Below are 17,159 nucleotides of genomic sequence, written 5' to 3' on the forward strand. Positions count from 1 at the left end.
GAAACACAGTTCTACCACAGCTGGTTTTAGCTCTGATTGAGCTGCAATTGAAATAACAAAAAAGGCTCCTAATGAAGCCTATTAGCCCTATTCTTTGAACAATAGGAAGGAACAGGTCAAACCAGTCCAGAGAGTAACTCTTGGAGAGACTGTGCAGCCTTCTACCTAGCACACCCTTTTTCACCCTTTTTACTTTCACAGGGCTCTGACATTCGAGCCCCTGCCTCAAGAAGGTTCTTTCGAGTGGCCCCCTCATTTGGGACAGGTTAAGCACAGTTCTGCTTCTTTGTATTCCCACAATAATTACAACATTGGTGACCATATTTCACTACCCCTGCATTCAGTACTAACATGATTTGTGACCCAATACCAGTCAAGTTGGTTACAATGAGGAAAACACGGCTCCATCTGCTGAATATCTAGCAAATCTAAGCAAAGCAGGAGCAAAGTGTATTTACATAAACACACCCAGAGTCTCTCCCCCTCCCAGCTAGCTGTCAGGGAAGCATTCATTCAGACCCTACTTACATAAACAAAACTGCACAGCTCACAGTTCTTTCCCTCAACCCCCTCTCCACAGGTTAACAGCTGGATGCACATTATCAGGGATGAGACTCAAGATAAGAGTAAATAGGCATCCCTGACAATATTGCCCCAGCTGTTTCCATTTTCTGTGGGACACATTGCTAGCTGCTCACGCCTCTACACCTCAGCCTCCCACCGATCGTTACGGCCTTCACCCTTCCCCTCACAAATATTGTGCAAAATACAACATGCTGCTATAATTGTTGGAACACTTTTTCCTACAGCTTCCAGCTTAGTCTACAAACAGCACCCCCTCTCTTTCAAACTGCCAAATGCACACTCCACTACCATTTTGCAGCTACTGAGGCGAGAGTTAAACAGTTCCTTCCTTCTGTCCAAGTGGTCTGTGAATGGCTTCATTAACTGGGAAGCAGAGGAAGAACTGGGTCTCCCAGGATAACTGGAACAATGTCCATAGCATTTTTGGGGAGCAAGCAGTCCTTTTTCCAATAAGATAAAGATCCTATTACCACAGATCCAAACCACCCTGCATTCATATCTGTGAACATATCAGGTGGTCAACCAGGCCTTGGAGCACCATAGAGAAATTCCCTTTTTGTTTATAAATTCTGCATTCGGGTGGAGGGGAAGTGGGGGGAGGAGGAGAGACAAATAACAGGCACGTGTGATCCATCAATTGTCCCCCATCAATTTGCCATGTGTGCAAAGCCATCAATAGTCTCCTATGACCAAGCTTTAGAACCCAGTGCCACAGTACCTTTATCCTGGTATCACACAGCCGCATGACAACGGCCCCAACAATCAACCTCCCCATGCCAAATTGGTTTACCAGTAGTATTTGGGGATGGCTGGATTCCAGATGGCAATGGCAACCTGTTCATCCACAGGCATGGGGCACCCCATGTTAGTGCCATTGCGGCTCTGGGGTTAGTTCTGCACATGCCTCAAAACAGGTTTCCCTTCCCTCCCCTGAAGTTCTCTCACCACTGCTGGTCACTCCAGGTCTGCAGAACAATTCTTTCTTACTGCTCTGCACTGGTTTCCTGAGCCCGGAAATGGTGCTGCATGCTGTGAAGCTGCTCCACCAACCTGTCTTTTATTCTCAGTTGCTCGGTGGCCTGCTCTTCTTCCTTGTCTTGCTCCCTTCACTACTGAATTTCCTCCTTCTCCTGAAGGAGCTGATGCAGCCACATCATCTACTCGGTAGTGTGGTGGGCTACGTTCAAAGCCAAATACATTCAGCTGAACCACAGCCCACGCAGCACATGTGAATTTGAGGTTGCCAGTGTTGCGGCACAGAGCTTTGCTGGGTCCACGCTAGCTGACAGCAATTCAAATATGGTGCTAGCCCACCCAGAAAGGAAGCATGGGGCAGAGACAGTGGAAACATGGGATTTTTTTTCTTTTTAAATTGAACCCAGCTGGCTTGTGCTACGTATCCCATAATTCACAGTGAGACAATTGCAGAATGCACAGTGCTCAGCACCAAGGCAAAGGCACATGGGATATGCTCTGAGAATGCTGCATGCTTAGTACACAGCAAGCCTCTGCCGTGTACACACAATGCAAATTGAAAGGCGGCACAAGTGTACCATGCACACACTATTAGACCAGTGTGCATATTGCGAGTTATCTGATGTGCAACAAAAAGCTGCAGATTAACACACACACCCCACTTCCCAATGCAGACAAGCTGAGAGGAAAGAGCAGCTATTTCCCCTCAAGGTATTCAACTAGGTGTCTGTGTTTGTCCTTCAGTGCCTGGTAGAACTTTTCTTTGCAGGACGTGTCCCAGCTCGGCACTAGTTCGTACAACTTCCGCATCTTCTCCGGGTTGGTGCTCCCAGATTTCACCATCTGATATTGCTCATTGTCTAGAACAGAGCCATGCAATTTATCCAGGATGCCATGCACCGCTATCACTCGCTGGATCAGCTGTTCTCGGTGCTGGTCGACAAAGTGTTTGTCTGAGTAGAAGAGAGAGCGAATGACTTGAGGTTTGTTTACATGTTTGCTAAACATTAATTTACATAATTTATTTTTTTCCCTAGTACATAAAAGGTTGTTACAAGGAGGAGAGAAAAAAATTTCTTCTTAACCTCTGAAAGGTTAAGGACTAGAAGCAATGGGCTTAAATTGCAGCAAGGGAGCTTTAGGTTGGACATTGGGAAAAACTTCCTAACTGTCAGGGTGGTTAAACACTGGAATAAATTGCCGAGGGAGGTGGTGGAATCTCCATCATTGGAGATTTTTAAAAGCAGGTTAGACAAACACCTGTAGATAATACTTAGTCCTGCCATCAGTGCAGGGGACTGGACTGGAAGGGGCCTCAAGAGGCCATGTAGTCCCAGTGAGTCTATGAAATCTTTACATTTCCCTAGTGAGTTTCATCCCAACACTTTGCAGTCTGGATATAGAGGGATTGTTCACCCAGTGCCAGAATGCAGCCACCTCTGGGGTGAGATGTGACAGCAATGCTGTGCAACATGTGGACAAGAGAAGACCTTATTAGGAATTTCTTCACCTGACTTCTTTACTTCAGAAAGGAGAAATCAGCCTGTGTAATAGAAGAATTGGATTTAGAAACTGGCATTTGCAGCTCTGTGAATCCCTACCCACCTGTTCGCATCTCAGTGGATGAAACAGAAGGCATCAAGTCCTCTGGAAGAAAAAGGGAAAAAGGGAGTCAGCAGTTGTTTACTTTTCACTAATATGTCAGGTGGTGCCTTTCCACACTTGATTGGTTTGAGAGGCACTGAGGACTCAGTTTTACAGCAGAGTCACTGAGGTCAGAATCCGGCCCTGACTCCATTGATGTCAGTGGAGTTGCTGAGATCAGAATCTGGACTGAGCTCTATCTCTGGGGATCGCTGTCATGCAGAGTACCCGGTTATGAGAGAAAAAGAAGCGTCAAAGCTGCTGAGAGTCTAAACTAGGGAGACTTCACTCTACATTGAGGTGGCCTGCAGACATTAATGCTGCCTGTCCCCATCCTGTGATTTGCCCCTGAGAAATCCAGGATCAACAGGGCACAGATATTACAATGCACTGGCTAGTGTGTGTCTGTGCTCTTGTGCCCTCTGCTGGAAGGAATCAGATCTGCTCAAATGTGTATCATGATGGCCCCTCATAGCCAGGTCATGACTACTACCCAGCATGCGGGCAGTTCTGTTAGCCAAATGGATTGTGTTCTTCCCAGAGTTCTGTTCACCCGCGCTAAACTGTATCTCCCACAATACCTTATAACAAGGATTTGGCAAAAGCTAATAGAGAACCCATCAAAGACAAGATACATTAGTTTTATATCCTAGTGCATGCTTAGGAAATGTGTTCATGGACAACTGGTTTGGAATGCTGTATTCAAACCAAGATATGGGGAAGTTACAAGGAAGTATAAAGACAAAGCTGACACAAACTTAACAGAACAAGGAGCAATGGTCTCAAGCTGCAGGGGCGGGGTGGGAGGAGGTCTAGGTTGGATATAAGGAAAAACTATTTCATTAGGAGGGTTGTTAAGCCCTGGAATGGGTTACCTAGGGAGGTGGTGGAATCTCCTTCCTTAGAGGTTTTTAAGGCCCGGCTTGATAAATCCCTGGCTGGGATGATTTAGTTTTGGTTGGTCCTGCTTTGAGCAGGGGGTTAGACCAGATGACCTCCTGAGGTCTCTTCCAACCCTAATCTTCTATGATTCTTTAAGGTGGCATATGTGGTGCTTTCCACTTGTAAACAACAATATTGCAAATATGGCTGATGTGAGAGTGTATCTTTGAAGCAAGCCCACTGTGTAAGGTCAGCTCTGTGAGATCGCTTCCCAAAAGACCACGTATGACTACAATAAATATTTGGCTAAGTTGAGTTATTTGGTTTCTTGAATATTTTTCATAACAAAACCACAAGTGTAGTCCAACAACCGGTTATACATTTAGCAACAGCCCTAGACACCTTACAGGTAGTGGGTGTTAGAGGGCTTATTCTTTCACCCGCTCACTTCCCTAGTCCTTCTCACATGAACAGAGAGCAACAATACCTGAAGTCCAAAGGTGTAAACAATTTGATGTTTATTGGGGTGAACTTCCAGCAAGCAAAGAGTTTAATTTCCTTTCTTAGTGTTCCCGTTCCCAACTTTGACACCACAGAGCCTTGCCTGTGTCCCTGTTCCCATTCCCCCCTTTAGCAAAACATGATTCCAATTCCTCCGCTTTACTTTCTGATTGACTGCAAACTATATAGTAAAATTTGAGTTCAGGTTAGCTATACCTTAACCAATTATTTTACTGAAATTTAACTAATCAATCCTAACATATTGTAACATGATTATTTAACCAATTAAATTCCACCACCTTAATTGGTTTACACCCAGCAAAATGTATTATACAGCAGGCAGAAACAATCACAGAACCAGACAGAGATTATACAGATGAACAATAGGGAAATGGGGACTACAGTGATAGAACAACAAAGAAATGAGGATTTCACACCCCAGCTATTGGTAAGTGAGTTCTTACTAGACAGGATGCTATTAAATGAAGTTTCCTTTTACATCTTCTAGGCTTTTCCCTTTCTCTGGAGGCGATAGGCATTATCAGGACAGGACTGTATTCTTAACAGCCCAACAGCACCTTATTTTAATGTGATTAGTTTGGAATGTAAGGATGTGAGCATATACTTCCCAGCTTATGGTTGCCTCTGCTGCTTAGCCAAAGGCTTAGCCTAAGAACAGGGTCTCAGACTGTCACAGTGAGAAAAGGCCCTATAAACAGGCAGACTGTGATTTTGATTCTTTCTTTTATACCTCTATAACTAGCTAAGTCATAAGACTACACCTACATTCTTAAAGTATAGGCCTTTGCAGACAGACCTGAATATCTATATCCTAACAGTGGGGATTCATCTTCATTCCTCGGTTGCCCACAGCAGAAGGTGAGTGCTATATCCTTGCAGTCACCATACAATTCCAAGTGTTCATGGTTTGCAGCAGCAGGACAGCAGTGAAGCTCTCATTGGCCACAGATTTAGGGCAATAATCCTGAGTTTTGAACTCTTCTGCCTCTCCCATCTATTTCCCAGCCCCTCATACACTGCCAAATCCTGCCTCGCTGTGCACAGAAGGTTTGTGCCAGCCATCATGAGAGATGCTGACTGAGGGCTGCATACACAGATATCTCCCCACTGCCAGGCTGAGCCTACCTGGTCTGATAACAGCCTCCCAGATCGGCCTCCCATCACTTTTCTCTGCCAGGGTGAGCCCCAGCTCTTTCTTCAAATCCGTGGTGTGGATCTCTGTGAATGGTTGAAGAGTTTCTGCAGGTTTATCCAAAAATGGCAGTTCCTGTAGGAAAACCAAGTGTGGTTTTAGGGATAACCCCCCACCCCCACCCCAAGCAAGCAGGGCTGGGAAAGGGGGTGAGGCGTGTTAGTTAGAGCTGGTCATAGAAGACTTAATTCCAGAAAACATTCTCCAGCCAGCCCCCATCTGTGTGAATATGTTTGGAAATATTCAGCCACTATGATACAGAACCAACTGGTAGTCTGTGCATTATTCACGAAGTACTTCACATCAATGTTCAGTACTCGGGCTTCATGACTGGTTACCTCAGCAGTATAGTTTTAACACACTAGAGCTACATCTACCCTACAGCCAGGATCAATGCTCTGAGATCAACAGACCAGCGGCCAATTTAGCGGGTCTAGTGAAGACCCACCAAATTGAGCACAGATCGCTCTCCAGTCAACCCTGGTATTCTACTCCTGATGAGAAGAGTAAGGTAAGTCAATGGGAGAGTGTCTCCTGTCGACCCCCCGCGGTGTAGACCCCACGGTAATGCGGCCTAAGGTATATCGACTCCAGCTATGTTATTCACGTAGCTGGAGTTGCGTACCTTAGATCGACGTACTGCTGTAGTGTAGGCCTACCCTAATACGATACACTCCCTTTTCCTTCCATGGATTCCAAAGCTCTTTACTAAGTGAGGCCAGTATCATTATCCCCATTGTACAGATGGGGAAACTGAGGCACACAGAAAGATGGAGGGAGTAGAACCAGTCAATCCTGACTCCCAAGACTCGACTCTAGCCACTGTACCAACCACTGCAGTCCCTGCAGCACAGTGACCTTTAGTGCTGTGATGGGACATTGGAGTCAGCATGAGACAGCACCTCTCCCTACACTGAGCCCCCCACCTTGCTCCCTGCAGCACAGGCCCCCTTGCACCACACTAGAATATTGGAGTCAGGGTCAGCACTGATTTAGGGAGGAGAGTGCTTTGCCCAAATCCTTGCAGCCCAGCACTCTTGAGTTCCATGTTCACTTCCATTATTTTACTTACTTTGGGTGTTACTGTTATCGCTGATAGACTGGACACAATGCAGTAAGAGCCAAAGCACAAGGGTTTTGAGGTGAAATGAGACTTAGACACAAACCATGACCGGTTCTTCTCTTCATAGACCTCAATTGCCTGTGAATCATAAGGACAGTCGTGTCTGGGAGACACAAAAAGAAAATACTACAGCAGTCCCTCAGCCAGATCTGTTAGGGTCTCAATTCCCAATCTCCTCCTACAAAGCAGCCTTGCAGAGAAGAGTCTTTGTTAAAAATGAAAGGAGAAAATCTGTCTGGGTTTAAGACCAGGACTGTGATCTGGGGAGAAGGTTCATTATTGTCATGTCGACAATAAGGTACTGTAATTTGTAGCAATCGGTTTAATATGACAGATTTGCCCCCTTTTATAAATTGACTGCAAACAGACAGATTTACTCCGATTTGTTGTTTGAAATTATTTCCTATTACTCATCTAAGTTACTAAACCTGTTTATTTCTAGCTTGTCTTGATGCTTAAGTCTGTAGATGTCACAGAGAACAAGCCATGGTGGCTGTAGTTTTTTATTTTAGTTATCTGAGAATTACCAGAGCACAGAACTTGTGATCAGAACAGAGGAGGACAGAGCATAACTCACTCTCTGATACTTCGTGTGAAAAGCAGATCATTTCCCCAGTGGAATATCAACCTCCTGAAAGTAAAATTACTTGCATGAAGAACATGGAGACAACCAGTCTCCAGTAACGTTTCACTATGCTCTCCTTGGCCAGTTATCTTTCAATGACTGATTGCTCCGTTGCGAGATGTTCTTTATTATATGATGGCAACTGAACGTGGATCACACCAACTGTACACTGTGGTTGGTTCTCAGTTACTGTAGAAAGGTCCCTCTGAACCCAGCATTGAAACCTGACTCTGCCTCAGTTTCCCCAGGTGTGCCCCCAGTTTCCCTCTTTCCAACAGTTGACAATTGGCATCCAATGTTTTATGTCATTGAGATGACTTAACCCTCCAAATGGTCCCAGGGTATAAACCAAAGTATTGAAACAACACACAAGTCTTCCACCCCAGTCTCACCCTAGGAACAGCCCTTCCTCCGAGGGTTTGTCATCTCCCAATATTCATACAGCCCGTCTGGGCTCAGCTTCTAGCCCACCTGGGTTCTCCTCAGTCCCTTTATCTTCCTCTTGTTCATACAGGTAGCTAGTCCCCTGCACAGGGTGTCAACACAGGGGGAACCCAAACCCTCCCTCCCCTGTGACTTCCCAGCTGTCAGAACCTTACATAACCAGGTGTCTGCCCCATAATCTAGACTGCTTGGCTCCTTCCTAGTGCCTCTTCCTACACACTGCCAGCCCCCAAGCTCTGGATGGAACAATAAGTCCCAGCTCTATTCTCCCTAGAGTCTCCATGATCTGCTTCCCCTTTGCCCAAAAACTGCATTATCCCCCTTAACAGACCTGATTGTATCACATGACTCTGTCTAGTGACTCTACCCTTAATTCCATTCACCTGGGGAGGTGGGCCCCAGCCCTGGTTAATGGCCAGCTCACCCCCTGAGAGTTGTGATAAACTGGGGACTCTATCTACACAACTTATGAATTCTGGTTGATATTATGGAGCTATTCTGAAATGTTACTGTGGAAAACTGTGGCAGCCCAAATGCCACCCTGTATGTGGACCCACCAAGGCTAGCAGGGCTGTGTCAGACCCTCCTAGAACAGATACAATAGGAAGGTACTTAAGGATAATGATGATGTCTGCACAAAAGTTATGTGAAAGAGCAACTTCATCCCAAAAGAAAAGATATTTCCTACTCTGTCTGAGGGGGCAGTTTTTGAAGCAGCTGAAAGTTACCAAGAAACAGAACAAAGAAATGCAGATGTTGGAAGGGGGCATATAAGCTAGGGAGACCCACAGGAACCTAGGGGAAGGAAAGAGGAAGGTCACATGAGCTGAGGAACAAGCCTTAATGATAGAGAAGCCACGCAGCATGGAGCAGCTGCAAGACCTGTCTGTTTTCCTGAGCCCAGACGGTCTCCCAAGAGGAGGGTGAGATAGTGAAGGGCATTGCAACTAAGATGTTTATTGTTTTCTATAAGATCTGTGCTCTCTTGTGCTTTGTATGATTAAGTGAAAGAGCAATAATGAGTTAGTCTCTGGGCAAAGCGCCTTGTGTGTGTTCTGTGCTTCACAACAGCCCTGTTATCCCCGAGAGAGTTAGACTGTAACAGGGTAAGTGTGTGTTCCCATAAGGCTCACACGATAGATTACTTTGACCCGTGAGCCATTATCGGGTATCAGGTAGAGGTGAAGGGCTAGATTTACTGTCTTTCGTGCCTGGTAGAGAAGTACAATGGAATGGACTGGAGTTGGCTTATCAGAAGTATCCCTCCTCCAAAACGCTCCAAACAGAGAGAAGCTGGGGTTCTCCAGCACGGCATGGAACGACCTCACCTGCTTTGGGTTCTCCAGGGTCATCCTCTCATCGATGAAATGGGCAATCTGCATCCGGGAATTGTCGGCATCTGTCAGTGGGTCACAAAGCAAATGAGGCTCCATTAGCTTGTCTTCATTCTCTTGCTGTCAGAGAGGCAGTTTGTCCTCCTGAGTTCTGGAAACACCCATCCCTGTAGCTCTGTGAGTGGCTTGGATTCTCCACTGACCTTCACAAGGTCCCTCTGGCACCTTCCCTCCACTGCTTGCCCTGATTTCCAACTCCCAAGTATATCTCAGCCCACTGCTCGCCTGATTGTGTATTAACCCCCAGATATCCAGGCAGTCTGTCTTGATCCTGGGTCCTATAAAATCTACATTTCTGGGGCATAACCAAAAGCTCCCAGTCCAGTCATTCTTGTAAATTACTTTGAGAGGTGAAAGCACTGGATGAAAGGGCCTGTGTTCGCAAGACACAACAGTGTAGATGATGCTAAGCTAAGGTTGCCTTATAATGGGAAATGTAAGATCCTCTTTACAATTGCTTATAACTTTGACAAACTTTAATGATTTGGACTGAAGTTTCCCATGCCTCAGATGGATACGTTTTTTGTTTTGTTTTCTTAATTTCAGCAAAAACGGTTCAGTCATTTCCAAGAATAAGATTAAGGAAAAGTTACATTGTTTTGCCAGTGTTAAAAATATTCTTATTGTTTGTGAAGCTCAAATACCTCCATGATTAGCAGTAGGGGCTTGAAATTTGGTAGGCGGTTGCATATGTGCCAGGGTTGTGCTTTATGCTGTTCCTGTGAAAATCCACCCAAGTTTGGCCGAGTTTGCATCTCACCTTGCACATGTTCACTAGAAACTTGTTAGAGTGTGCCAGCTAACCCCAATGAGTCATAGAATCATAGGACTGGAAGGGACTTTGAGAGGTCATCTAGTTCAGTCCCCAGCACTCATGGCAGGACTAAGTTTTATGAAGAAGTTACTCACCTTGTGCAGTAACGATGGTTCTTCGAGATGTGTGTCCCTGTGGATGCTCCACTCTAGGTGTCGGTGCATCCCTGCACCAGAGATCAGAGATTTCTCGCAGCAGTGCTCGGTTGGGGGAAGGGCACGCACAGAAATTGTCTCGTGTGGCCATTGGCACCTCCTGTACCATGCACACTCCCAATAGTCCCCTCTGTTCCTTCTCCACCACAGAGCTCAGCTGTGAACTCCAAAGTAGAGGGCGGGAAGGTGGGTAGTGGAGCACCCACAGGGATACACATCTCAAAGAACCTGCACAAGGTGAATAACAACTACTTCTTCTTTAAGTGGTGTTCCTGTGGGTGCTCCACTCTAGATTCTTGTAGAGCAGTACCCTACCAGGGGTGGCAGGGGTTCTGAGTTATGTATAAGTGTGTGATGAGAGCACTGTGAGGCCAATGATGGAGTCTGAGATAAGGCTTTGGGTGATAGCATAATGCTTTGCAAAAGTGTGCTCTGATGTCCAGGTTGCAGCTCTACAAATGTCTATTAAGGGGACATTGTTCAAGAATGCGACAGATGTCGCCATGGCTCGCGCTGAGTGGGATCTGATGCCCATGGCGTGTTCTTTGTGATGCATGTGGTAGCAAGTTTGGATACGGGAAGAGACCCATTTGGAGAGTCTTTTGAGGTCAATATTGTAGAGCCCTTGGAGCGCTCTGCTGTAGAGACGAATAGTCTTGGTGACTTGCGAAACTGTTTAGTTCTGTCCAAGTAGAAGGCTACAGCCTGTCTGACATCTAGCATGTGTAACATTGCTTCTTGAGAATTCTTATGTGGCTTTGGATAGAAGGCAGGTAAGTATATGGTTTGGTTAATATGAAAATTTGTAGCCACTTTGGGCAAGAATTTTGGGTGAGGACATAATATGATTTTGTCTTTGGTAAATACCATGTATGGTGGTTCAGCCATCAACACTTCTGTTTCACTGACACATCTTGCAGACATGACTGCCACTAGGAATGTGACCTTCATTGACACATGTAAGAGCGAGCAGGTTGCTAGTAATTCGAAGGTGGTCTTGTGAGACATTTGAGCACAAGATTGAGATCCTCTCTGCTCTGCGCTGGTTAGGCCTCAACTGGAGTATTGTGTCCAGTTCTGGGCACTGCATTTCAAGAAAGATGTGGAGAAATTGGAGAGGATCCAGAGAAGAGCAACAAGAATGATTAAAAGTCTTGAGAACATGACCTATGAAGGAAGGCTGAAAGAATTGGGTTTATTTAGTTTGGAAAAGAGAAGACTGAGAGGGGACATGATAGCAGTTTTCAGGTATCTAAAAGGGTGTCATCAGGAGGAGGGAGAAAACTTGTTCACCTTAGCCTCTAATGATAGAACAAGAAGCAATGGGCTTAAACTGCAGCAAGGGAGATTTAGGTTGGACATTAGGAAAAAGTTCCTAACTGTCAGGGTAGTTAAACACTGGAATAAATTGCCTAGGGAGGTTGTGGAATCTCCATCTCTGGAGATATTTAAGAGTAGGTTAGATAAATGTCTATCAGGGATGGTCTAGACAGTATTTGGTCCTGCCATGAGGGCAGGGGACTGGACTCAATGACCTCTCAAGGTCCCTTCCAGTCTTAGAATCTATTAATCTATGAATCCCATGGTGGTGCAGGTTGGTGTACTTCTGGGTATATGTTCTATATACCTGTGAGAAAGCGCCATGTAATCGGGTGAGTGAATATTGAAGTCCCTTCTATCTGTTCGTGGAAGGCCATGATGGCAGCCAGGTGTACTTTAACAGAACTTATGGCTAACTCCGTTGCCTTCAGTTCGAGTAGGTAGTCTAGTATCATAGATAGAGGCGCCTTGTTTGCGTCCAGCTGTTTTTGCTGACACCAGAGGGAGAATCTTCTCCACTTGTAGTGGTAAGTATTTCTAGTGGTGAGGCGACGGCTATTTAGTAACACCTTTTTTAGTTTCTCCGAACAGTTCAATTCCCCATGCTGGAACCAGAGAGGTGCCACGCTTTGAGATGGAGTATCGCTGGGTCTGGATGGAGCGTCAGGCCCTTCTTCTGGGACAGGAGGCCCGTCTGGAAAGGCAGCGGTTGTGGGGCACAGACTGCTAGATGTGAGAGGTACAGAAACCAAGTCTGTCTGAGCCATGTGTGGACAATGAGAATGGTGTATGCTCTATCGAGTCATATCTTGTGGATGACCCGTGGGATCAGTGGTATTGGTGGGAAGGCGTACATGAGTGACGTGTTCCACGGGGTGAAGAAGGCATCTCCTAATGATTCCAGTGCCAGGCCTGCCCTGGAGCAAAGTAGTGGACATTTGTGATTTGTCGCTGCACCCAGAAGTAGGAGGTGGTCTACTTCCTGTTGCGGAAAGTGCTCGTGAGAGGGGTCTTTGAGGAAGGATGGGGAAGGGTGGAGGTGGTGACAGTGAAAGGGTTGGTGTAGCCAGATTGTAAGATCTCCCAAACCCATTGATCTGTGGTTATCGCAGCCCAGGCATGGTAAAATGGGCATAGGCGGTGACCAAAGTTATGGGATGGGGTATCTGTTGGTGCTAGAGATGTGGGGAGGTCATGCATACCTTCGACCAATACTTCAAAATTGTGGCTTAGATGTAGATGGATGGTTGGACGAGGCCTGGTTTTGTGGAGCTTGTCATCTCTGAGCCCATTGTTAAGTTCTGTTCTGAGCAAGGTATTGTGGTTGTTGATGGTTAAATGAGATGTCTTGTGACCACTGGTATGCTGTAAAGCGTGGGCGTTTGTCAGGCGGTGGGTGTAAGCATACGCAGCATCACTCAGGAGGCCTTCACGGTATGGAGCATGGCGTCTGTTTGAGATGAGAATAGTTTATCCCTATCAAAGGGAAGGTCCTCCACTTTTAGCTGTAGTTCTTTTGGAATTCCCAAAGCTTGCAACCTTGAAGATCTTCTCATAACCACAGCTATTGCGGTTGTTTGGGCAGCTGTGTCCGCTACATCCATTGAGGCTTGCAGCGCTGTGTGGGCTGTTAACTGACCCTCATTAATAATGGCATTGAGTTGTGGATGTTTGTGCTCGGGGAGCATGAGCACGAGCTCTTGTATTTTACTATAGTTAGAGTAGTCGTAATTTGCTAATAGAGCAGAATAATTGGCAACTCTGAGCAGAAGAGTGGCTGACAAGTAAACTTTACGCCCAAAGAAATCCAGTCTCTTGTGTTCTTTATCTTGCGGTGTGGAGCGGAAATGAAGCTGTTTACTGCGCTGATTGGCAGCTTCTACCACCAGAGAACAGGCTTGAGGGTGTGAAAATAAAAATTCCATGCCTTGACTGGAATGAAGTATTTCCTGTCAGCCTGTTTGTTGGTGGGTGGTGCCGATGCTGGTGTTTGCCATATTACCTCCACAGGCTCCATTATAGCCTCATCCATGGGGGAGACAATCTTGGATTGGTCAATGATGCCAGCTGTAAGATTTTAAACAACTTATTTTGTTTCTCCTGCACCTAATGTAAGGCAATTTCTTGGCTGTTTGCTACTCTTTTGAAGAGTTCTTGTAACTGTTTCAGGTCATCCGGTGCTGTCAGGGTAGATGGCGTCACTGCTTCCTCTGGTGTGGAAGATGAGTGTGGGGCAGGTGGTGAATCATCCAGGTGTGCCTGAGATAGTATCTCTTCCTCTTCTATATCTGTCTCAGGGGAAGTCAGAGGTTTCTCTGAGTGGTAAGGATGGATGTACTCTGAAACCTCTTGTGACTGGGGAAGGGAGGCCAGAATAGGGGTCCCATTGTGGTCATTGCATAGGGCAAGGTAGTAATGGGTGCAGGGATGTGCTGACACCTAGAGTGGAGCACCCACAGGGACACCACTCGAAGAACTAGACGATTCCTGACAGGTGTTTGTCTAACCTGCTCTTAAAAATCTCCAATGATGGAGATTCCACAACCTCCCTAGGCAGTTTATTCCAGTGCCTAACCACCCTGACAGTGAGGAAGTTTTTCCTAATGTCCAACCTATATCGCCCTTGCTGCAATTTAAGTCCATTGCTTCTTGTCCTATCCTCAGAGGTTAAGAACAACAATTCTTCTCCCTCCTCCTTGTAACAACCTTTTAGGTACTTGAAAACTGTTATCATATCTTCTCTCAGTTGTATCTTTTCCATACTAAACACACCCAGTTCTTACAATCTTCCCTCATAGGTCATGTTTTCTAGGCCTTTAATAATTTTTGTTGCTCTTTTCTGGACTTTCTCCAATTTGTCCACATCTTTCCTGAAATGTGATGTCCAGAACTGGACACAATACTCAGTTGAGGCCTAATCAGTGCTGAGTAGAGCAGAAGAATTACTTCCAGTGTCTTGGTTACAACACTCCTGCTAATACAGCCCAGAATGATGTTAATTTTTTTTGCAAGAGTGTCGAACTCTTGACTCATATTTAGCTGGTGATCCACTATGACCCCTAGAGTCCTTTCTGCAGTACTCCTTCCTAGATAGCCATTTCCCATTTTGTACATGTGCATCTGATTGTTCGTTCCTCAGTGGAGTACTTTACATTTGTCCTTACTGAATTTCATCCTGTTTACCTCAGGCCATTTCTCCAGTTTGTCCAGATCATTTTGAATTTTAATCCTGCCCTCCAAAGCACTTGCAACCCCTCCCAGCTTGGTATCATTCACAGTCTTTATAAGTGTACTCACTATGCCATCAACTAAATCACTGATGAAGATATCAAACAGAACTGGACCCAGAACTGATCCCTGTGGGATCCCACTCGTTATGCTCTTCTGCACTGGGCATGCTCCAACGTGGGGCTGCAGGTGCTGAGCTGTGCTCTCCCTGGAACTCATCCGCTCAATACCCAAGGACGACTGTGTCACCAGAACTGAGAGCAGAGAGCCTGTCTCTCTTGTGCTATCAATGCCCCCTTGTGAGCATCGAGGCACCGCAGAGGATGAGGCCTTCTGACTGGAAATCAATGGGACAAAAGTCAGATCTGGGGGAGAGGCAGAGAGAGCAGGATGGGATGAGGAGCCTGAGGGTGGGCCACAGAGACTGGGAACAGGTAGTGGAAGACAGGGGGATCAGATTTGGGGGGCAGTTGGAAAAGACTAGGTCTGGCTAGGCAAGGAAACTGAAACAAGTAGTTGGAGGGGAGTGGAGAGACAGGACTGGAACAGGGACAGGATGGGAAGGATGGAGGCAGAAAGGTCTGTGACCAGACAGGTCTGTGTCCCCTCCAGAGCCTGGAATGTAATTCTATATTCCCAATTCTCAACATTCTTCGGCTGTCAGCAAATCATTGTGATACCACTGGGATAAGTGTGTGTCCCCACTCCCTGCTAGTGTCTGATCCACATAGAAGATGACATCTTACTATTGCTAACAGCTAATCACAGAGGGGACTGAATTAAGATTGCATAGGCAGCCTTAATTCCAGCATTTCCTAACTATTGAATGCTCGACTTTGCAACCTTAACATTCTTTTAACATGTCGTTATATTAATAGCTGTGATTATGATGTTCTTTAAGAGTGTGATGATGACTCCTGGGCACTATTCACTGGGCCACTCTGCTTTAAAGTTACAATCAAGATTACACTTATTGTTAATACTATGTTAGTTAATACATAGTTAGTACTATAATTAAAATCACATGGTACCTCTGAGACACAGGAAGTGCGGGAGGTGAACGGCTGCCACAGCCTCAGTCGGTTCCACTCTGATGTCAAACAAAGGGCCAGCCACCATCCATTGATTCTTCTGCGATTCAGTCAGATGCTGCCTCCAGGAGCCGTATCCATATTGGATGGTCACTGCTGCCCTCACCTCGAACTCCAGTTCAGTTTCAGGGCAACAAAACCAGCCTGCCCTAGAGAAATGAACCCTGCGTATCCGGGGTTGACAATGGGAGAGGAGAGCAAGATTAGACAACGCTACATAGAACCAGACCGGCTTTTGGTCTACCTTGTAACAGGTGATATCACTGCCATTTATCATGGTCTTTTCTTTATATATATATATGAGGAGGAAGATGGGGCAAGTTAGTAAAACTCCTTTTCCCTTCTCTAGCACCTAGGGTCCAAGGACTCCAAAGTGCTTTACAGTTGTTAATAAATTAATCATTGTAAATCCCACTGGGAGATAGGTATGTAACATCTGACAGAGGGGGAAGTTGAGGAACACAGGGGAGGGGCAGTTAGTTGCTACTAAGGACATACAGACAATCAGTGGCAGAGTCAGGGACAGAACCCAGGAGTTCTGTTCCTCTGCTCTCAACACCAGGCTCCCCTATAGCTAAGCCCAGAACCCAGGAGTCCTGATTCCCAATCCCCCTGCTCTGACCTACTAGACCCCCTGTTCTCAGTCATTAATACATTTCAGAGGTTCCTCTTATAACGTACAAAGGCTCGAATTCCTCACCCTGTGCTGTGAGTTGGCAGAAAGTCCTAAAGTGTTTACTCCATTAAAATAGACGGGTCCTCTCCAGTGAAGGAGTCAGCCTGATCTACACCAATGGTTCTCAAAGCCAGTTCAACACTTGTTCATGGAAAGCCCCTGGCAGGCCGGGACGGTTTGTTTACCTGCCGCGTCCGCAGGTTCGGCCTATCACGGCTCCCACTGGCCGCAGTTCACCATCCAAGGTCAACGGGGGCTGCGGGAAGTGGCACGGGCCGAGGGATGTGCTGGCCGCCCTTCCCGCAGCCCCCACTGGCCTGGAGCGGCGAACCACGGCCAGTGGGAACTGCAATCGGCCGAACCTGCGGACGCGGCAGGTAAACAAACCAGCCTGCCAGAGGCTTTTCCTGAATAAGCGGCCAACCGGCTTTGAGAACCACTGATCTACACCACACTTAATAGCGCTTTACTCTGTTTTTTGTACTGATT

General features: G+C 46.2%; 1 protein-coding gene across 1 annotated transcript; it reads right to left on the reverse strand.

The window, feature by feature from the left end:
• Positions 1–1,918: 1,918 nt before the first annotated feature.
• LOC116827462 (NACHT, LRR and PYD domains-containing protein 1b allele 3-like) lies at positions 1,919–16,271 on the reverse strand. The gene is made up of 6 exons (XM_075061390.1): positions 15,935–16,271; positions 9,192–9,391; positions 6,873–7,001; positions 5,734–5,875; positions 3,166–3,207; positions 1,919–2,513 (listed from the first exon to the last, which is right to left on the reverse strand). Exons 1-6 carry the CDS (start codon positions 16,269–16,271, stop codon positions 2,257–2,259), a joined length of 1,107 nt encoding a protein of 368 aa, XP_074917491.1. The 3' UTR covers positions 1,919–2,256.
• Positions 16,272–17,159: the final 888 nt, after the last annotated feature.

The sequence above is a fragment of the Chelonoidis abingdonii genome, unplaced genomic scaffold, assembly GCF_003597395.2.
Source record: "Chelonoidis abingdonii isolate Lonesome George unplaced genomic scaffold, CheloAbing_2.0 scaffold0448, whole genome shotgun sequence".
NCBI lineage: Eukaryota > Metazoa > Chordata > Testudines > Testudinidae > Chelonoidis > Chelonoidis abingdonii.

Bases quoted from the DNA above. Each gene is read 5' to 3' on its own strand.
- LOC116827462 (XM_075061390.1), bottom strand. From the start codon at position 16,271: ATGATAAATGGCAGTGATATCACCTGTTACAAGGTAGACCAAAAGCCG. The intron at 9,392-15,934 runs GTACCATGTGAT...ACCCACTGACAG, and splicing joins GCACTTCCTGTGTCTCAGAG to ATGCCGACAATTCCCGGATG. The intron at 2,514-3,165 runs GTGGGTAGGGAT...TCTTCTACTCAG, and splicing joins ATCCACTGAGATGCGAACAG to ACAAACACTTTGTCGACCAG.